The sequence below is a fragment of the Carcharodon carcharias genome, chromosome 12, assembly GCF_017639515.1.
Source record: "Carcharodon carcharias isolate sCarCar2 chromosome 12, sCarCar2.pri, whole genome shotgun sequence".
NCBI lineage: Eukaryota > Metazoa > Chordata > Chondrichthyes > Lamniformes > Lamnidae > Carcharodon > Carcharodon carcharias.
The window spans coordinates 85123057-85146207 of record NC_054478.1 but is presented as its reverse complement, the minus strand read 5'-3'; the positions used below and the strand labels follow the sequence as shown (position 1 = coordinate 85146207).

Sequence of the window (23151 nt, the reverse complement as noted above, 5' to 3'; positions counted from 1 at the left end):
TAGGGGGAAGAGAGCACTAAGTAGTGTATCGCTACACATTGTCAGAAACATCTGTCCAATTTCACCTTCTAAATAAAAGAATTCTTCACTTGATGTTGTACAGCAGTTTTTTTTGGCTTGAGAGCTATGAATATAATGTCGATTATGCAGAAGAAACAATACAGCATATTAGGCATTTTATTAATCCACTACATGAATAGTAAATCACAATCCAATTTCTCAAGTATGAAGTGTGCCTTTTTCTAATTTAATAATTTCCAATATATTTTGCAAATTGTGGAATTTAGTGTTAATCTATTCTATGCCTTGTACACCATCATGTTGATCTCTCCACATGCACTATTCTTACTTTGGGTGTTTAGCAATTCCAGAGAAGTTAGAGTACCAAGTGCATTATTAAATGCTCTAGCTTGATTAGACCTTTGACGAGTAAGAGGCAACTTGATTAAAACATATGAAGGGCCTGAGGGTACTTGACACAGTGAATGAAGAAAGGATGTTTCCTATTGTGGGAGAATTTAGAACTCAGGAGGTCACTGTTTCAAATAAAGGGTTTGCCCATTTGAGACAGATGAGAAAAAAAATTCTCCCAGAGGTTGACTTTGGAATTCTCTTCCTCCAAAGGTGGTTGAGGCCTTGAATAGCTGTATGGCAAAAGGTAGATACTTGGGGGTGGGGAGAAAAGTTATTAGGGGTAGATAGGAGTGTAAGGTTAAAAAGCAGATCAGTCATGATTTTATTGAATAGCAGAGCAGGATCAGGAGGAGATGTGCTGCTCCTAATTCATATGAATGGTTTTGCTTTCCTGGAATTGAGATCCCTTGTTCAAAAGGTGTGTTTCTTTAACCTACAGGAAACTCTAATAATTTCTTCATGTAATGCAACCATGATCAATTGTTCTCCACAGGAACAGTTTCACACCACTCAGGTGAAGGGGGTGATAGGTGTGGTTGAAGGAAGGGAAGATGGGGGTGTGAGGGAGCACGCTCAACTCATCCCACCACCCCCATGCAGCTCTTGAAACCCCCAAATTTATACCCTGGGATCACATAACATCTGAGGCATTAATAGGGTCACAGGGGAAAAACTTGGGAAACAATGCCATAATTGTTCATTCACTGTCTTAATCAGTATTTGTGTCAATTTTATTTTCTTCAAAACACTCCACTTCAAGCTTTTAGTCACACCCTCCAAATAGTTCCTCTCTAGCATCACATTTTTTGTGAAGCTCTTTTGGAAAATTTGACATTAACAACATTCTATAAATACAAATTGTTTCACTGTGACTTTAAGATAATCTTACAATCTTGTGTGGAAGTTTGTTTGAAAACCTAGATACAACATTTCACAAGGCTTTCACAGTCCACTTTGCTACCTGAGTTACAGTTAACCCGATTGCTAACAAGCAAGCAATCCCGTTTGTCCTAATTAACAGTTTTTGATGGTTAATTATTTTATTCATGTTTGAATAGCAACAGAATTCAGACACTCATGATGACAATCAACATTTTACAAATCCCAGCCATATTTTTGTTATAAACCTTGAATAAACACTATACTAGTAACCTTTGCTCAAAACGTCCCCCTTCATGGAAATATTAAAACTACAACAGTGGCTTTTTGGGGGGGGGCGCGCGCGCAGAGGAGGAGAGGCAGGAGACACAGGTTAAAAAGGTCAACACAAATAATCAGACATATTATGATTCATTCTCCTGACGGCACTCTGCCAGCTTGTCACATTTTAAAAAAAGGGGTTAATGCCAACACCCACTAACACTTCTAGATTTCTCTAACTTGCTGCTGCCTTTAAAGAACAGGATTGAAAAAAATTCTAAGCTGAAGATTTGCTTTTATTTTTCAACTGACTTATTTAATATGAAAACACTAATTATAGGTACACATTTATGCTGCTTCAGGTACTACCCACGTGTCAATCAACGTATTATCAATTTCTTAATCACATTGTGTTATTGCTTTCTAGGCTGCCTTGACTTGTGTATTCTGGAATGATGTAGCTTCTGTGTTACGAGTGATTTTGAAACAATCATGCATTACATTTGCCAATTCCAATATTAACTAATTTATGTTAGTTCAACTTACCTTCAGTTGTGGAGCAAACTGCCTCCCTGCTAACATGTCTCTTAGTCTTCGTGTCAAGATGTCTGATCAAAGTAATTACTTAATCCTGTTATGTGAAATATTATCCATTTTCTTATACTCCAGATTCCCTAGATATAAAATTAAATCACCTCTGTCTGAATATTCAAACAATGCTACAGAATGTTCGATTGTTATCTTAGTCAAATTTTTGATATTCCTACCAGGCTGTCCTATTGTCATACCAGCTTCTCATATTCATGTGCATACCTTGACTACCATCTCAATATCAGCTGCTTTAAGGCTGTGTTTATTAAACAGGAGCTCATTACTCATTTCTAGAATGAGGTCATTACAGATGTAATTGTTCAGTAACAAATTTCATTTTGAAAAAGCAACAGGTAAATTAGGGAAAAATGAAGGAAAGATACTGGTAGATCTGAAGATCATCGCCTACAAATTAATTTATTAATCACCAAAAACATGTACACCAGTGGATAAGAAATTCATTAAAAATTAATCATAACATTAACTTAAGGTAACTTGTATAGGCATGACATCCTGAGGATTTTGCTGATTGCCTACATGCTTACAAAGAAATATCTTGTAGAATTGGAAACACTTCATCTGATGGTCCAAATGTAAAGTGAGCTGATCCATTCATGATGGGACATAGGACTTGGGGGCAGGAGTGGGCCGTTTTGGCTCTTTGAGCCTGCTCTGCCATTTGATAAGGTCATGGCTGATCTTAAAAAGCCCAGTTCTAAACAGGTTGTAAAACTAAAAAAACTACTCTTTCACTATCTAATTTCATCACTTAATGTGCTGGTTTTAAAGAAGTCCTAGAGAGAACAATTGAAGGAGAAGTTTGCTATGGATCCGATAGAGAACAGGAGTTCTACAGAAAATATAGAGCCAAAGTTATGCAAATTAAAAAGGGGCACAAGTGTTTGTAACTGGGGTAGCCCAGACAAAACTTTGTAGAGAATGCCCAATTTCTATGAGAGGTTGCCCATGAAAATCCATTTGTTTGATATGAGTCATCCAGGATATATTAGCTGCAATTAGTCACTGAATTTGTAGCTTTCAATGGCAACCTATAGACTCAAAGCAGACATTTATAATCAGTTGCTTGGTAGTATAGAACTTGAATATTGCCAAAAAGAGAAACACCTGCCAAAGCATTTTGTCTTGCAGTCATCAGGACAAACACAAGAATGACAAAATTCAAATGATCACAACAATTTATACTACTAATGGGGGTGCTGATTGGTTGGCAGGTTGACTGGCTGAGGTATTGTCATAGAGAAAGCAAGAAGGAACTATAGGCTCCCCAAGCTCTTGAGTAATTGTTAGTGCAGCAATTAGCCACATTCAAGATTGGGCAGCACTTGCTACCCAATCATGGAATCAGATCTAACAGTAGATGTTTTGAATTTTGCAAGCATAGGCTGGTTGAGTATGGTCTATACTCTGCCCATTACAAACAACTGAAGAAACATGCTGTTTGATTCGATCAGCAATTCATTGAGACATATGGCCTACATACTTGGCATTGCATCAGCTTGGAAATTCATATAGTTGCTCAATTATGTGGTAGGTAGAACATTTTTTTGGACTGAAGGCTGCATTTTGTTAGTGGGAAAAGCACTCACATCAATCACTGCATTGTAGAACGGGAAACAGCTCCCTTAACCTATTAAAAAAACAAAAAAACTGCGGATGCTGGAAATCCAAAACAAAAACAGAATTACCTGGAAAAACTCAGCAGGTCTGGCAGCATCGGCGGAGAAGAGTTGACGTTTCGAGTCCTCATGACCCTTCGACAGAACTTGAGCCAAGTTGCTCAAGTTCTGTCGAAGGGTCATGAGGACTCGAAACGTCAACTCTTTTCTTCTCCGCCGATGCTGCCAGACCTGCTGAGTTTTTCCAGGTAATTCTGTTTTTGTTTCCCTTAACCTATTGTTCAAATTCCAAATTTCCAAAATCCCGGGGTAATTTGAGGTAGACGGGGCACTTTTCAGGCCTGAAAGTGACAACCTTTGGCCCATGTGCAAATTTGCATGATACACAGTGAATAACGACCTGATCAGGATAGCTAAGGTTCCGGAGGATAGCTTTCATGCATTTTTTCTGCGTTGAGCTTGTAAACGGGCTCTAGCCATTTGCTCACTTTACAAGATGGCTGAACATACTGCTACCATGCACTGGCAGCAGGAGTGATATTTTCCTCTAATAGGATGCAACCGTCAGTCCAAAAAAGAACTATTTTCTGCCTACCACATAATTGATGAACGTAGTGTATGAATTTCAGTGCCAACGCAATCCTGGTACGTAGGCCATATGCCCCATCAATTTGCTGATTATGAACAGCCCAGAAACATGCTTGATACAGAGTACAAGCTGTACTCAACTGGTCAGTGCTTGCAAAACCCAAAGTGTGCACTGTAAGATGTGACTGGGCAGTACCTGAACAATCCTGAAGATCAGTTGAGCTAGTAAAGTGGGTTCATTTACACTTGCTAGAAGAGGCATACACGCAGACACTGGTATCTATTCTCTGTAAACAAAATGAATACATTAACACTTAGCATCTTTTTTGAATTATCCAGGAGCTTGAAGAGCCTATAGATTCCCGTTGCTTTCTCCATGGCAACGCCTCGGCCAAAGTCAACCTGCCAACCAATCAGCACCCCTTTCCCCATAGTATAAAAATTGCTGTGATCATTTGAAACGTGAAATTGTGTTTGTCCTGATGAGTGCAAGGTGAAAAGCTTTGTCAGCTCTTTTCAGGAACAGAATGGTCAGCTATCAAAAACAAGTCATTCATCCCCTGACAGGGGTTTGATGTTCAAACCGGAACTGTTGGGCTTAAGAAACCAAAATGAAAATTGGTTTTGCGTCATCCCAAAATGCTTCAGGAGGCAATAGTTTCATTTTGTAGTGCAGTCACTTACCTGGATTCTTTATTTTCCCCCATGCCCAATTGCTGATACACAAATTGACTTTCACTGCATATGACTGATGTAAGTTTAGTGATAAACTTTTTGTACAACGTTTAAGTTAAAGATTTGTGTATTTGAATCCCTATGTCTATTCTAATCCAGCATTGTCCAAAACAAATTACTTCATGAGGCACAGGGATATCATTTTGGTCACATGCACATAATTGTCATAGAAACACCATACACGGTACATTGGCTTGAAATGTTTGCTCTCTCCACAGATGCTGCCTGAACTGAGCATTTCCAACATTGTTTTTATTTCAGGTTTCCAGCATCTGCAGTTTTGCAATAATGTTGCTGGTGATCTTATGGTGCTGAAGCCCAGCATTTTCACCAAGTAAACACACCCCAAAAACCTCACCGCTTTTCATCTTGTCATTTTAACAATACATGCACAAAAAGGTTAAAATGTACACATCCATACTTCACACTGAGAACTTAGACTGCACGCTGAGCAATAGCCTGTGTTCGCTAACTGAAAAATGTCAATTAGTCACATTTGAATTCCCAGTTAACCACACTAACACTGCTCTAACCTTATAAAAAAAATTTTTAAAAATTTTCATCTAACATCCATGTCCTCAATGGTTGACCACACTCCTCCTAGGGCATTAGCAATTTACAATATTATGCCTCCTGTACTCAAGCCCAGGTCTACATATCAGGCAGTTACTTTGGATGGGTTAATGCCCAGCCATTACAGCTGAATTACATTCTGCACCCACACACCCCTCCTACACTTTGAATTCTGTTCAGTGTAAAATAAACAGTTCCATCGATCATAGCTGTAACTGACCAAATACAGTTAATTTAAAATATGAATATAGAGTACTGACAATGAAATTTTTTCAACCTTAAATTTGGTTTTAGCTGGGAACCACCAAGCTGTACCCTCAAACATGTAAACTTTTGGGTGCAAGTAATATTTGCCAAAAGCTCAGAGGGAATTCAAAACAAAAAAAATACACCATTTCAAAATAAAAACCATGTTCATGGGCAACAGTTCTGTAATAAAGAAACCAAAGGAGAAACAGCTTTACTTAACAGTAATTCTGAGGGGGTCTACATTTGAAATATTAACTTATTTGCTAACAGACCAGAATATGCAACTTCTTTGATTCAGGTTATCTTGTCTATCTCTGGTTCTGCACTCAATTCTGCCATTCTAACAGAAGGAGGATCTGAACAAATTTTGTTCAGCAGTGGGGAAAATCACAATTCACTACAATAACATTAACAGCAGGGAGATATATGAGCACTTCCCATGCACGTTACGTGCCTTTTATCTCTTCCTCAGCGCAAGGGATATTGCTAATTTATCAGCTCAAGTCGGGTGGTTTGCCAATAAAGTGGTTTGCTATGTCACCCAAGACGTGTTAGTACTTAAGCTTAGCTAACACTGCAGTGCACTTACTCAAGACAGTGTTGCCAAAAGCTGCAATTTTTCAGAGGAGATGTAACCAACTCCGCTGTCTTAGGCAAACGTAAGGATACAAATCACTTCACTACTAATATCAGGGAACTTCAGAGATCCTGATCAACCTCTATCTTATTACTGAATTACACTTTATCAATGCTACTTGAAAAAATTTCTTGGAACAGTGATGTGTGGATACGACTGTCTAAATGTAAGCTCTTATCATTAATTAAACAAAACAGTGCAGTTCTGAAAGGAATTCTGGAGCTCCCACGCATTTCACTATTTGGAGAAAAAATGATGAGTGCAAATTCTAGTTGAGAACGGAGGTCAACTTTTTAAAAATTTTCTAAACAAACTGTCTGTGCTCCTCTTCCATCAATGGAATGGTGCACATGCTTAGCGATAACGCCAGTGCAATCACAAACTTATAGGATTAAGAACTGGTCCTGCAACAATAACTATGACAAGTGTTTTAAAATAAAATTGCTCTTGGGACAGGAGTCACTGTCAAAGGCAGCATTTATGATCCATTTCTAATTGCCCATAAGCAGGCAGTGGCAAGGCACCTATCACTGCTAGGCTATTTCAGAAGGCAGTTAAGGGTGAACCACACTTGGTGTGGGTCTGGAGTCACATGTAGATCAGACTGGTTAAGTAAAGCAGATTTCCTTCTCAGAAGGAAAATAGTGAACCAGATAGCTTTTTAACCCCAATCCAGCAGTTTCACTAGCTTTTTATTCCAGTTTTATTAATTAATTGAATTTAAATTCCTCCAGCTGTCATCGTGGGAATTGAACTCATCACTCCAGGCATTAGCCTCTGGACTAATTGTCCAGGTAACATTACAACTATACTATTGCCCCTGCAAGCAAATCAATCATTGAAAGGGTATTGTAGAGAAAGTGATATTCGGGCTGCATTTTTTAAATGATCTGCCATATAGACCGTTCACCCTAAAGGGTGTTCTTTTTTGCTTCTGGGATCTTTAGTTATTCTGTCACAGGAATAAACGTTTACATTTGTTACGCCAAGCCAGAGTGAATGAAAGAATGGCTGTTATCTTTCAATATGGCAGGGGCTGAAAGAGTATGCAAATATGGTTAGTTGAGACGAAACAAAGTAATTTCATAGTTCAAAAATATCTTCAATCTTACATACAAAATTAGATCATTTTCTACACATCTAAATAACATAGCATATAGCTGAATTTAGCAACATTTTAGTCAATGCACATGAACAAATCCTGTTAAAAATGTAACAGACAGAATTAACTTAAAATACTTTGTGGATATTTTGCAGTGGCATAAACACAAAGTCAAGTTACATAAAAATCTTTATTAAAAGCAGATATAATTTAAAAAAATCATTGGATCAATAACCAAGTTAAATTCAGGGAAAAAGAAACAATGAATGACAAGATCACTTAACAGCATGCACTGCCCCAAAAATCATCTTCACCTTTGTTCTAGTTTTATTTAGTATCACGTGTAAATTAACCACTCCCTATTTGATTATGGTGTGACGATTATACCTTCAATGCTGTGGTTTCACAGGTCGAGAGGAAAGCAGAACTGGATTTACTGGGTTCATGGCACTCTTAGGACAAGACCTGTCTGAAATGGGAGTTATAGCCAAATGCACAATCACTGTTTTGTTATAAATTATGCATTAACATTGTTTTGTTACTCTGCATAATAGTTGTAGAATGAAACTGATAGAAGTTAGAATCTATGGGAAGAAAATTACCACACTAAAGTTATGACGCACTTTTTCTCCAATCTTACCATTCCAGAAATTGAGCATTAACGTAGTATGCAACTTGCCACAGTAAAAATGGGAGACTTCTTATCCAATCTGTAAATTAAGCAGATCAGTTATTCTCTTGACTTGATCCAAGAGAATGAATTTCTCCTTTTATTAATGCAAAGATGATAAGTCAAACCTTACCTACGCTCAGCACTTTCCCTTCAGGTTTGACTGCTAGTCTTATTACAAGTGTTTATGCTGCCCTGACGTCCCTTCTAGTAGCTATGGCTGAGTTGGTTCCACAGGTTGTAGACTCTTGCTAGACTCTCTTCATTACTTCAGCTGTCATTCTTGGCCAAGCTAGCTTTACATAACGAAGTTTCCTAACAGCACAGCATTTTCTGCTTTTCTTTCCTCTTGAAGATGTGGCTCTTGTTCCTGCCTTGCCACTCTTTAATTATGACTTGTCCAAATGCTGCAGTAGTTCTGTCTTAGAGGATCTCCATGATTCACTGTTCTAATGTGGCTCCACTGCAGACACTCAGTCTTATCAGAGTGTTCTTACAAGAGCTTGATATCTGTAACTTAGGGAAGCAATCTACATACTATGCGAATCTAGTTCTAGAAGTGATTTGCAGATTTAATCTTACATACTTTTAAAATACATGCAATTCTGTTAACCACTATATTGCCCATATAACTGGACATATTAAATTTGAAAAGTGTCAGCTAGTGATTTCCTTGCTGAAAATCTCTGCAAAATAATAGAAATCACAAGCATTCTCTCATTTAAGTTGATCCACTTTAAATACTACCTGGTTTTACAACTGTAATTTCAAAACATCAACAGTTCCCACCAAAATGAATAACAAAGCAAAATAATTGTACAGTGGAAATTGCAGCTTACCAGTGTCACCAGAATTAATTCAAGGAAAAAAAAATCCTGCTCCTTAAACCTGTTGTTAGGTCAAGCTTGTTCCTGACCAAATGTTGATTACCATATAAACAATAATACCAATACCTTGTGTTATTGCACACAATCCTAATTACCATATAAAATTGCAGAATGAAACCAAATAATCTGGTTTAAGGTACTTCCTATAACTAAAAAAGTGTAAATACTTTAACCATCTATGCAGCAAAAATATTTGTAAGGAACACTCATCTGTTAACTGTACTACAAAACTTAAGTTAGAATCAAAAGATTGTTATGTAATACAGCTCATTCAGGTTCGTTACAAGAGCAAAAATGTAATTCTGGTGACAGCATTTTCCATGCTAATTCAGCCATTTCCTGCATGAACCAAAACCATGTAAATTATACATTTATGGCAATTTTTAAACAAAGAACATATTTTTATATAGATTTGAGAAGTAACTCCGTATTTCTGAAAACCAATCGTACGCATAAAGCTTCTGGCGATCAATTAAAATGTACACACATGCTCCTTCGTTCCAACCTCAAGTTAGTCTCTAGAGAATAGGGATGGAAAAATCTCAAACAGGAACAGACAGCTCTCTCAATTTAGAAATGTTTGCAAACATCCTGTAGTGCAGCAACTTTCCATATGTTCTACTCAAGTGAAAATTTCATAGTGAAGAGCATTTACTAGCCTGATTTAAAAATCACACCACACTGAACTCAGACATTCAATAACTGATCAGGAGTGCCTCAAAAGAATTTAAAATTTGAAGATCTATTCTGTTATGTCTATCAACTTCACAGGTTATTTCTTCCTTAGAGCTTGAGTTTGGTGAACCTAACATGTCAATTTAGCTTTTGGACTTCCAGTAATCTCCAGCGTGTTGAGAAGCCTAAAAAGTAAATAGAATACCTTTCTGGATTAACAACGGAGAAAAACTTACTACACAGATCATTTAGTTAAAAAGATCTTATCCTTTTTATTCCCAATTCTACCACCACAAATTACATGGCTCAACAGCTATGGTAATGAGGAAAATAAAGACATTGCTAGAACATGAGGTTTTTTTAAAAAAACCTCAGGAATGTACATCTAACAGCAACTACATTGCAACAAACAACTGCACTTTTTGTAATCTCTCTATAGGAAACAGTCCTGAACAAGAAATGATCTCATGTTAATGCTGCAGTGACTTTTCTGACTACTGGACCATCGCTCTTCCTGTGGGCAGCCTTTACAATGAACTTGGTCGATATTCTGTCTCAAAGTAACCTGCAGCTTTCCTGACAACTCCTGGCTCATCCTCTCCTGCTAAGAACTGTTGCCTGTTGAATGATACAGGATAAGAGTTATTTATTGTACCGTGAATTATAGATAACTATATTTTCATGGAATGGTGTTGAAGCTTACCTTTCAGTAAATGCGTTCAATATCTTCTACTATAGCCACCACTTCCACCACTACCACCACCACCACCACCACCACCAGATCCATAGCCACCTGAAAAAAAGCCTTATAGTGACTAATGACAAATTTGAACTCACATATATCATGTTTTATTGGAACTGCTTCCCAATCAAAAACAAAATCCTGGTTATGTATTTAACAGCAGGAAAAGACTGAACTAATCAAGGGAATAATATATCCATCAACAATGTGAACAGAGTTCCTGATTTAGTATCCTAAATAGCTGATTAAACACTGGGAAATAATGCACTTGCAGTCTCAAATGCAATGAATACAAAAGGGGTTTCTTTTCTATATGAGCACATGTACTCACCACCATAGGGACCAGAGTTCCGCCCATAATTGCTATTCTTCATGGGTCCATAATTTGATGATTGGTTAGGATAGTTTCCAAAGTCATTGTAGCTCCCACCACCGCCACCACCAAAATTTCCTAAAAGCAAAATTTACTGGTTAATTCACTGTTTGTGTACATCTTTTCCTTCAATCTGCAGCAGTCAAAATCTTACCTCCAAAGTTTCCACTTTCATTGTAGTTGTCGTAGCCGCCGCCACCACCACCATATCCTCCTCCACCTCCACCACCACCTTGGTTGCCAAAACCTGGGCCACCACCGCCATATCCTCCTCCTCTACCACAGTAACCTTGGCCACCTCCAAAATTGCCACCTGAAGAACATTAGTAGGTATTTATATTAAAAACCCAAGAATTGATAGTCTTTTACCCAAGCCCTTTGGCACCATCCTTTCACACAAGGGTGGGTTTGATGAATCCTTCCCAGGGCATGACTAACCTGTTCCAAACTATAAATTAATCATACAAGTGACTGTTATGACGTTTTCCAATTTTCCCTCACCCATTTGGTGCTCAGTCTATCTAAACCAAAATCATGATCTTAGTCGTTCTGCATCATTGGAGAATTTAATGCACCAAATGTTTGAACTGTTGATTTAGAACCTATAATGTTGACTTCCAGGGAATTTTGGTGGGGGCGGTAGAAGCTAATTTGAGACTCTGAAGAATGTTACATCGATATAAAGCATGACTATATAAAAAATTTTCATTTTTTCCCTCAGGTCCTTCAACCAGATTAGTATAACTGGAAAATAAAGTCATAAAAATGCACAGATATGACCAGAACAATCTTCACAATTTACCAAAATTAACTAAAATTCAAATGATCTTTATTTTACTTGTCCTAATTTTGTAAGATTTTAAATGTTTATCTGGTCCAGGTTTCATAACTTAAATTAGAACTTTTAATAATACAATGCAGCAGCTTCTTATTGCATTTTTTCTTTACCATTCCCTAACATTATTTCCACACTAAATTAGCTGGCAAGAAGCCCATTTGCAAAGAGCACTGGCAAAGGGCTGGGAGTAAAAATGTCTCAGAAGACAGTCAATATTAATTCCTTTATAGGAGATACTCAATATTCTGAACTCAAAAGGTTAAAAAGCAATTCAAAGCAAATGAAACCTCAATTTGACAACTGTATGAGTTAAAAGTTAACAGTTACAAGACATTTAGCTCCTATTGGCCAATGTAAACAAAGTTGTAAAGTCAAAATTGCTTGCTTACAGAAAAGTAAATTATTAACCTACCATGACCAGAGAAATTTGACAGATGTAAGCTTCAGAAATCTGCTTACACCGGAAGATTAATGCAGCATCCTAAATACTGATATTTCAAACTTATGCTTACCATCACCAAATCCATTATATCCACCGCCACCACTCCCTCCATAATCATCGCGGCTACCTCCAAAATTTCCCATTCCTGTGGGGTTGGGGGAAAAACAGAAATAATGCTGAACGTAGTACATTCACAAGCTAGTTTCCTCACCTCCATCCTGGCTCCCTCACTTAATGTTACAGAAGAGAGGTTTGGAGGTATCATAATGGAACACAAAACTGCATACAAATGAATAGTTTAAAGATATACAAGTGATCCACACCAGATAAAGGAATCACCACTATATTGAGCTATTCTGATGAGCCTGACATTATCCAATTTAGTTAACTTAAAAATGTAATTATCTTAAAGATTATTAAATAGTAAGGAGTGCCAAATTTACCATCATCAGGATTTTGAAAAGTCCAAGCTCAATTTGATTGGCATACCTCTGCCACTGAAATTTCCTCCTCGGTTAAAATTTCCTCCTCCATTTCCACTTCCAAAATTTCCACCACCACGGCCCATGTAATGGCCAGGGCTACTGCCACCTCCAGAACTACCACGTCCTTAGAAACAAGACAGATAATGTAAATAGTTAATTCTATTTTCTCTCCCTCCCTCCCTCCATCCATCCATCTTATCCTCTCCAATTACCTCTTTGGCCAGATCCCAGCCCCTGCATCTCCTGTCGTGAAAGTGCTTTTCTCACTTCACAGTTGTGTCCATTCACAGTGTGGTATTTTTGCACTACAAATAAAGGAAAAAAATCAATTGTTAGTTTTCCGAAATGCCACAATATTCAAAACAAGTTTAAAAGTGACACTACCTGGCGCAAATAATCACAACATAGAATCTTGCAGCACAGGTGGTGGTCAATTGATCCATTCTTGGATCTTGGAAGAGCTATCCAATTTAGTCCCTTACTCCAGCTTCTCGCCCAACTCCCAAACCTTTGCAAAATGGTGGTCTTCAGACACTTGCCTTTAAAAAGCTTCTATGGAATCTGCATCCAACAAACTAGTGCATTTCAGATTTAACAAATCTCCGAAGACCTCATTTTCCCTTTTAGCTCTATACCAATTATTTTAAAGCTGTGACCTCTGGTTGTTAATCACTTTGCCAGAGGAAATACTCCCTACTTGCTCTACAATCAAAACCCCTCAATTTAGAAACTTTTACAAAAGGTCCCTCCTTACATATTGTCTGCTCCAAAAAAAAAACTCCAGCTTCTTAATACCTCCATATAACTGAAGACCTTCATCCCTGGTAAACTGCCTCTGTACTTTCGCCAAGACTTTGATATCCTTCTTAAAATACATCCAGAATTATACACAATATTCCAGCTGAAAGCAACCAATGATTTGAAAAGATTTAGCAGGACTACCTTGCTTTTGAATTCAATGCTCCTATTTATAAAGGCAAGTATCCCATTTGCTTTCCTAACTGCCTCATCAACTTGTCCTGCCACCTTCAAAGATCTGTGAATATGCACCCCAGAATGCTTTGCTCTTCCAACCCCTCAAAGTACTATCAAGATTATACTGCCTCTCCACATTGCTCCTCCCAATCTGAATCGCTTTTCACTTCTGCATTAAATTGCACATGCCCATTTCACCAGTCTATGTCCTCCTGAAGTTTGCTACCATCCTCTTCATTGTTTGCTATGTCGTTAAGTTTTGTATTTTCTGCAAACTTTGAAGCGGTACTCTTGCATTCAAGTCTTGGCCATTACATACAAGAGAGACAATGGGTCCCAATACTTGCCCTGGGGACCCCACTGCAAAATTTTCTCCGGTCAGAAAAATATCTGATCACCATGACTCTACCTCCTATTCCTCAGCCAACTGCTTACCCAAGCTCCCATCAGATTAATTCCATGTGTTTCTATCCAATACGTCCTGTGGTGCTTTATCAAATGCCTTTTGAAAGTTGTTACAATGGTTTCTAAGATTATGCATTAGAATGTTTTTAAACTTGGGTTAAAATGAAGTGTGACTATTCCAAATTCTGCCCAACAAGCCTAGCTTAGTCAAGGGACTGGCTGAGAAAGGTGTCAAGTTTTAACGCCTAGGAACAAATGGCAGTTACGCTAACAGTAAGTAGACTTGCTGGCTCCAAGCTTGAGGCAGAGGAAAACAGCAGCAGTTGATACGGTTAGCTGCTGCAGGTTGTGAGCTACCAAAGCTGGGTGCAGGAGGGAAACATAGTCTATAGTTGAGCAGATGTATTCTGTAACCATTCAAGGAATCAGAGATTCGCCTTGGCTTGGAGGCTGGGAGGAAAAGCAAGAATGATTGCAGTGATCTTTATTACTGATAATGGATTGGGAAACTCCGAAAACTGAGGGAAGTGCCTAAAGATGGTCACTCAAAGTTACTCAGTGAAATGGCAAAATGTGAACATTGGTCTCAAACTTGAGCAGGCCCAATGCTAGAGGGTATAGCTAGGGTCACAACCAAAGCATTTTCAGGGCAATTCTCTGTACATATTTTGGTTATATTTATCAAATGCAGTATGAAGTGGGGCAGTATTAAATACGTTACCTTTTGGACAAAAGAAGCTGACATGACGGTTAACAGTCCAAAGACAAGTTTCAGATACAAAATCACTGATTTATTTTGTTTCTCTCCTGCTTAGTTTGCTGGTATCCAGTAAAATGGACTTTACGACTTCAACCAGATTATAAATTTACTTTCACACATCTATTTACTCTTCTACACTGTAAATTTATTAGCTGCCCAGAAAGAGAACTAGCAACCGACTCCACAAAAAACAAACATTCAGGTCAAACCTATTTACATTAAAACCACGTACCAACAATTTTGTCAACAGAATCATGATCATCAAATGTGACAAAGGCGAACCCTCGTTTTTTCCCACTTCCACGATCAGTCATAACTTCAATATTTTCAATCTTGCCATACTTCTCAAAATAATCTCTCAGGTGATATTCCTCAGTATCTTCTTTGATACCTCCAACAAATATTTTTTTCACTGTTAAATGGGCACCAGGTTTCGTAGAATCCTGCAAAAAAGCAACAAATCAGTGCTGTTCTCCATTTTTAAGCACAATATCCGGTTGTAAAAATTATACTTGCATAAATTACAACTTGCCTCTCTTGACACTGCTCTTTTTGGTTCTACAACACGGCCATCAACTTTGTGTGGCCGTGCAGACATAGCAGCATCCACCTCCAATACAGAAGAATAAGTCACAAACCCAAACCCTCTTGAACGTTTTGTTTGTGGTTCTCTCATCACCTAAAAAACAAATAAAACAACTTAGAATAAAGTGCCTACACATTTCTTTGTTAAACAAAGTGTTTTCCTGGTCTTCCATTATTTGTTTCGTGCTTATGAGCCATCTTCCCTTACAAAATGGAGATGGCTTGTAGGCTTTTACAAGTTAATATTCACTATGCGAAAAGACAAAAGTATATTGAAATTAATTGAAAACCATTTTAATGTGACTCAACGTAAATATGGAAAATTGCCATGCACGTTCCATTCAAAGTAAAGTACCATAGATGCAGTAGATATTCTCAACACCAAGGCAGCATCTGGCAAAGTATGACGCAAATGAGCCATGTCAAAACGGTGTGGATGGATGGGAAAACCCTCCAAAGGCGGAAGTTCTACTCAACACAAGACGGTAGCAGAGATAGTCAGGGGGGCAACATCATTGCCGCATGACTTCCCAGCAGCAGCTTTTGGGAAGTGCCCTTACCCCAAACACCTTCATTAATGGCCTTCCACCCCATCACAAGTTTAGAGGAAGGGCTATTTGCCGACAGTTCAGCTCCATTCACAATTCCTTAATGAATGAAACAACCCATACCAGACTACAATAGGATCTGAACAACTTCCACACATGGGCTAGCAAGTGACAGGTAACATTCACACTGCCAAAGCAGCAGACAATGACCATCTCAAACAAGAGGAAGAGCTGCCACCTTCAGTCACAGACAACATGATCATTGTTCTTCACCCATCATTAACATCTTGTGGTGGTGTGGGGGGTGGGGTGGGGCAGGATGGTGTAATCACCACTAATAAAATGTTGAATGAACTAATCACATCAATATCATGGCTACAAGAGCAGGACTGTACCTTGACTGATGATACTCAATGGCTCTCCACAATCTAGACGCCTAAAGCCAGGGATATGATGGCATACTTGCCACCCAGCCCAGCCACAACACTCAAGCTGCCAGGTATCATCCATGGTAGACGAGTTAGCTGACTAGTACTGCAACCATTGAACTAAACATGTACTCCCTGTTGTCTGTGCATGAAGGCTGATGTACAAATTTATCAATATTACTTTGACAGAGTCATATTGAGATAGAAGAGCAACAAATACCACCATGGTCCTAGCCATGAATTGGATATATAATTGCCGCTTTACGATGGAATCAGAATCTCCAGGACGACTTCAATGTTTCAAGAAGGCTGAGCATCACCTTCTCAAAACAGCTAAGGACATACCATAAATATAGCCTTGCCCGGGTCACCCACATCGTAAGAACTAAATAATTCGACTTGTGGCTTTCATGGGAGTCGGAAAACTTGATAATTTCTTTAACTGATGAAGGATGGATACTATGTACAAAATCTGGACACGTTTAGGGAATTTTTAAAAACCACAAGCCACAATCTTATAAGCAGAAATAAGCAATCTTACCACACAATCTGTTAACTGTCCCCATTGCTCGAAGTGCTCCTTTAAACTCTCTTCATTAGTTTCAAAACTCAATCCACCAATGAACAGCTTGCGTAACTGCTCTGGTTCTTTAGTTTCTTGACCCTGCAAAACAACAATGTTTTGCTCTGTAAAATGCAAACAAGCAGCTAGTGATCATGACCTGCAGTGAATGAAGCAGAAGAGTTTCAACTTATAAGCTGCCCCTTAGATTCCTGTGTACACAAATGGATTTTCAGCAGGATAAGATTGTCAAAAGACATATGAAATAAATTCCTCAGTTTAGTAAATAGGAGTTCAGAAAGATAGGATAATAATCTAAAAATTGTATCACACAACTCTGAAGCATAATTACATTAGCTGTAACATGCACAACATTTTATTGTCCCACTCAGGCAAAATCGGGGTATCCAAAATACAAGTATGCTCATATACTGGGAAGCTGTGACAGCGAGTGCCAACATCAAGCAACTGCAAAACCAAAAACTCCCTTAAAAATTACACCAACTTCATGTAAGAAATATAATTTATTTATTTTTCCTTGTATATGAAATTTAGGCACTGTAATTTCGCAATGCTTACCATAGCTCATGCAAGCAAAGAGCTGACTGCTGGTTCGAGAATAACTCTTTGCATTGACCCAATCAATTAGGCATTAGGGACAGCATATTACACGAACCTGGACATTTACTGAGACAAAGGGTAGGACGTTAGAACAATCCATTCCCAGTCTTATTGAAAACAGATTGAGCCTGTCTGCAGAACGTACAGTCTAATGGTAAGTGGCAGAATGGTTATTTTGTCTGCACACCTCTGATTGTATTACTAAAGATCCTGTAAAACAAGGTGTCTGCATGCTAACTTTGTACTGTGAATGGTGCAAATCAATTGCTTCTATCAAATATGGTAGAATAAGAACAAAAAAAACCAGGAAAAACTCACAGCAGATCAGACAGCATCTGTGGAGAGAAGAGAGTTAACATCTTGGGTTGATGGCCCTTCATCAGACTCCATGATAGAAATGAGAAGCTTTTAAGCCAGTGGAAGTAGCGAGGACAGCATAGCAAATTAAACAACAAGATTTTTATGATGCAAGAGGCAAAGAGGGGGGTAATGGGTATAGTTAGAAAAAAGGTTGTGTCTAAAGGAGGTGTGAATAGCTACATAAAAACCATCTGAATGAAACTTGAAGGGATAAAGAAAACAAAAAGAAACACAGAACAAGATTGAGGTAGAGGTTCTAAGATGATCTAAAGCGGTTGAACTCTATGTTATGTCCAGAAGGATGTAACATGCAGAGTTGAAAGGTAAAATGCTGTTTTGAGATTGTGTCAAACTGGAACCTTGTAGCAGGACATGGACTGAAAGGTCAGCATAGGAGCAAGGTAAAGAATTAAAGTGACAAGTGATGGAAGCTCAGCATCATGCTTGCCAACTGAATAGAGGTGTTCCCTGAAGTCACCTAGTCTGCATTTGGTCTCCCCAGTGTAGAGACAACCACATCAGTGAGTAGCAAATAGTTTACCGAATTGAAAGTAGTACACGTAACCATTATTTCAGTTGCAAGGAGTGATTAAAGACAGTGAAAAGGGAGGACATAAAAGGACAAGTGCTGCATCTCCTATGCTTGCATGGATGGGTGCTGTAGGAGAGGTTTGGGCGGCGGGGGGGGGGGGGGGGGGGGGCTGAGTAGATTAGGGTATTGTGGAGGAAGCAGTCCATAAGGAATGATGAAAAAAGAGCGTAGGGGAAGATGTGTTTGGTAATCCTGGAGACCAGTACTAGACAGGGGCAAAAAGGTCTCTCCAAAGGGGTCCAGCACACAAACGGACAGGCTCACAGAAAACAGAAGGAAAGGAACAGCAGAAAGTCACACCAGGTCAGAACTAATGGCAACCTGTGTCCAAGCTGCTCCAGAAAGTAAAAAGCCATGTGTGGATGGTAAACTATCACCTGTTTGTTAAGCATTGCTTTAGTACTTAATCCATTACATCAAAAATACTATTTGTCAACTTTATATCTAGTCAAGAACCCGAATAAAGGTTCAAGTAAATTATAAAACCGTAAAGCTTCAGCAACAAACCCCTGGGTGCAGGGATATTTTTAAACACCATGCAACTAGACTGCAAAATGTGAATTGTTTTGCATCCAGGAGGATCATGGATTCAAGTGCTTCCAAAAAACAACCTTTCAAACATGAGATTCTAGTTTTGAACCACTTGTATCTTTCTCCACCCACCACACACTTGTTGCAATATGATCCAATAGATTCCATTCTTCCGACGCAAGTTTAAGTTAGAGCTGTAAGCTAATCACCAAGTTGCCCCCCTATCTGCATCTAAAATTCAGACATCTACCGTCAGCTGCGGCTCAGTTGGTAGCTCTCCCACCCAAGACAATGTTCCAGGCTCAAGTTCCATTCCGTACAAAAAAAATCAAGGCTGACACTCCAGTGCAGGAAAGGTAATGCTGCATTGTCAGAGGTGCTGTCTTTCCGGATATGTTAAAACGAGGCCTCAAATAGCCACTTGGGCGAATGCAAAAGATCCCACTGTCCTATTGCATTCTGAAGTAGTCATACTGCATTCAAAATGTTAACTGTTTTTCTCTCCACAGATGCTGCTGATTTTCTAGCACTTTGTTTTTTAATTCCAGAATTGCATGTATTTCAATTTCATCTCTGGCTGAAATAAGGTGACAGCAGTGTCAAACCAAGACCCATTTTCAATACAAACATAAACAAAATATAGTGTACACAAAAGTAGGCGCAAGTAGGAACAAATGATCAACATCTGCTGCTGATAACGCAGGAACTTTATCAGGAAACCCGGGATCACCAGAGCTAGGATTTATGAAATCCTGGACAACGGTAAGAGTTCATAAAAAACAAGTCTGGTTGGCTCACTCTACCCAACGATAGAAAAGCCAAAAAAATCTCATGACGTTCCTGTAAAAGATAATTTTAAAAGCAAAGTTGCACAGCGTAGAATAGTTCAGACCACACTACTCCCCAGCTCTAGAGCGAAAGCGGCCTTTGCATCATATATCTAAACTGCACCCTTTGCACTTCCAGGTTTAACCTTAAAATCGGAAAGCGAAAGGAGGTCAGCAATCCTGTGGCAGCCCAACTGCTTCCAGAACGGGTGGAACCGGTTCCACCCAGTGCGGGCAGTGCGCCAGCCACCGAGCAGCCTCCCGCCAACAGCAGCTCACCTGACCCCGGCTTCACTCCCCTAACACTAACCTGAGGCTCTCACCACCACTATCGGCAAACACGAACCGCGTATTAATCATTAACCAGCAGCGCCGCCATTTTAAAGTCGGTGCAGAGTCCATGTTATAGCAGCTGGTACAGAAAGAGCCACAAAGCTGAATTTAGAGGCACAAGCCGAGGACATTAGGCCCAGGGCCGCCGTTAGCAATCACCTCACCTCAGCAACTACGACGGAGCGAAACTCAGACCCGCGAAACGAATAAATACATTAATAAGAAAACGGAAGGGCCCGAATGGGAAGAACAGGGATCGGAAGACAGCGGAGCTGGGATAAAGACTACATTCTTACCTCCATTATTTACCAGGAAACTGGGGATCGAGAAAGCGCGAGAGAAACACGAAATCGTTTTATCGGAACCCGGCAGACACTGCGGCACTGAAACACCACCCCCTCATGCGTCACTCGTTCTCTCCGCCTCCAACACTGCGTCGCTCACAGAAACACCGCCTCCAACATTGCGTCGCTCACAGAAACACCGCCCCTCGCTGCATTCCTTACTGGCCCTGCTGCCACACGCGCGTCGCCCAAGGAAGTCCACCCCCTCAAGCGTCACTCACTGGCCCCCGCCCACAACAGGGCGTCAACCAAACACACGGCTCCGCCCAGTCACGTTGGCTCTGTCCCAAGACTGCAATCAAATTGGATCCGCCCCAAACACACGTCAATCAGTCTGACCCCGCCCCATTTGCGTCAATCACACTGACCCCGTTCCACATGCAGTAATCACGATATCTCCGCTCCACGCCGCGTCAATCACACTGGATCCACCTCCACACTGTGTCAATCACACTGACCCCGCCCACATCGCGTCAATCACACTGGTTCCACCCCTTGAGCGCGTCAAATACTCGGGCCCCGCTCCTCAAGCGTTAATCACACAGGCTCCACCCCCCTCTGGAGCGCGTCAACCACTCTGGCTCCGCCTCCATTCACATCAATCAAACTGCCTTCGGCTCCGAACGCGTCCCCAGGACGCATCAATCACATTGACTCCCCCCACCCTCACACTGCACCTAACTACAGGCGTCAATCACAATAGCTCTGCAATAACACTGGCTGCACCCATTATCGCAGCCACACTGGCTCCGCCCCACAAGTGTCAATCACACTGGCTCAGCCTCCACAGACGTCAATCACACTGGCTCCACCCCACACACGTCAAGTACACTCTCGGACCCACACAACGTGGAAGTCACTGGCTTCGCCTCCACACCGCGTCAATCACTCTCGCTCTGCCTCATAAAGCGTCCATCACACTGGCCCCCACCGCACAAGGTGTCAATCCACAGACGTCACTGACACTAGCTCCATTCCCACACGCGTCCAACTCACTGGTTCTGCCTCCATGCCGCGTCAATCACATTGCTCCTTACCCCACGCAGACCCTGCCCCACGTGTGTCAATCACATTGACCCCGCCCTGACAAACGTCAATAAAATTGGCTCCGCCCCCAAAGCGTCAACCACACTAGTTCCGCCCCCACGTGCGTCAATCACAAAGGCTCCGCCCCCACACCGCCAATCACATTGGCTCCGCCCCATACTGTCTCAATTACACTGGCCCCGCCCTCTAATAGTGTGTTCACCCCAGCGGCTTTACCGCCTCAAAAGTGGCTCAGTCAGCTGGGTGCTGAAAGTTAGCTTCTTTGGGAATATAGGATGGGTCGAGCGCAGATGTGTTTGGCGGGATGGAGAAATAAAGGCTGTGAAGGCATTTTGTACGGGTGGACTGGGATCCGGCTTAGCTGCATCCTCCACAAGGCAGGCAGCCATTTAGCCTAGTTGAGGCTTCATTTAGGGGCCATTTTGCGACGCTGCTGGTATTTCACTGATGTTGGACAGGTTAGTCCTGGGAAGGGGTTTTCCCTTCACCTGATCTCTCCTGTGCTTTCAGGTTTCCGTTTCCTGAATTCTATGCAGTTAACAGGTGTTGCTTCCATATTGAGATGCCCTCAGGATCTGGGTCTGTTTACCAGCTTTCTAAACTAGGCGTTCCCATTATTTTACTTTTAAGGCTCAAGTCCCCAAACTAAAAATGATACTGTTAAAACATTATAATCATGAAATGAGACATTTCGCAACACGGCCCCCCCCCCACCCCCAGGAAAAATGTGTTTTTATTCTTACTATCTAAAATATAACAATTTACGACGTTCTGCACAGTTTAACAAGTATCCTATCACATACAAAATACATTTAACAATATTATCCGCGAGTCAGTCCATCTTAACATTTGTTGCATCCATAGTCAGGAGCCATGATCCAATTGAAATTTACAATTCTTCTTGTGATATCTTTTGTTTCTGTTTATCCGAAAATCCATTCTGTTGTAAAAAGAGACTGCTCATCATTCACACGCGAAGTTTCAAGAATAGTCTTGAATTTGTTCAGACTTTACCTTCACCGTTTCTTCATTGTTCAAATTCGAAAAGAATGGCCCAATTCCACATTTAAATTGCATAACTGCAATTGTATCTTTATTTTCAAACGCATTTTTCAACTCAAAAACTTCGGATTCCCTTGTTGCGACAGCAATCTGATATGGTTTCTTTTAGTACAAGCAACTCGTTTCTTCATTGGTCAAAATCCTCCTTAGCCACTTAGATGCTGCTTTTGTTCGAGCAGAAAGGCTTGATGTTCCTGTTTAGCCTGACCTTTGAAGAGTTTGGAGTCCTTTAATTTTTCCTGGTTCCATTCAACGAGTTTTGTTTAATTCTTTGAGTGAGGTGGATAGCTTCATTTTGGACCTTTATTGTATATTGGAACAAATGGGATTCAAATGGATCTTTTGTAATTTATCCACTTGCCTGGATTTCTGCTGCTGTATTCTGTGTCTCAC

At 40.1% G+C, this 23151-nt stretch overlaps 1 protein-coding gene across 8 annotated transcripts in view; it reads right to left on the bottom strand.

Moving 5' to 3' along the window:
• hnrnpa3 (heterogeneous nuclear ribonucleoprotein A3) overlaps positions 1-20747 on the bottom strand; it is a 53160-nt gene extending 32413 nt beyond the window's left edge. For 3 of the 8 annotated variants that reach the window (XR_005944557.1, XR_005944556.1, XR_005944554.1), the window contains exons 1-11: positions 20602-20747; positions 17021-17143; positions 15451-15597; positions 15151-15361; positions 12991-13083; positions 12783-12902; positions 12364-12438; positions 11168-11326; positions 10972-11091; positions 10602-10691; positions 8307-8376 (exon numbers count right to left, since the gene is read on the bottom strand). Coding sequence is in view for 4 of the 8 variants with exons in the window: in XM_041200584.1 (XP_041056518.1) it covers positions 10618-10691; positions 10972-11091; positions 11168-11326; positions 12364-12438; positions 12783-12902; positions 12991-13083; positions 15151-15361; positions 15451-15597; positions 17021-17143; positions 20602-20607 (1128 nt within the window). In the remaining 4 variants the exon portion in view is untranslated. Of the gene's footprint in view, positions 1-7842; positions 8377-10145; positions 10517-10601; positions 10692-10971; positions 11092-11167; positions 11327-12363; positions 12439-12782; positions 12903-12990; positions 13084-15150; positions 15362-15450; positions 15598-17020; positions 17144-17620; positions 17645-20601 lie in introns of those variants that run through there. The other 5 variants (XR_005944555.1, XM_041200584.1, XM_041200583.1 and 2 more) reach the window with 5 other exon arrangements.
• Between the last annotated feature and the right edge of the window lie 2404 nt (positions 20748-23151).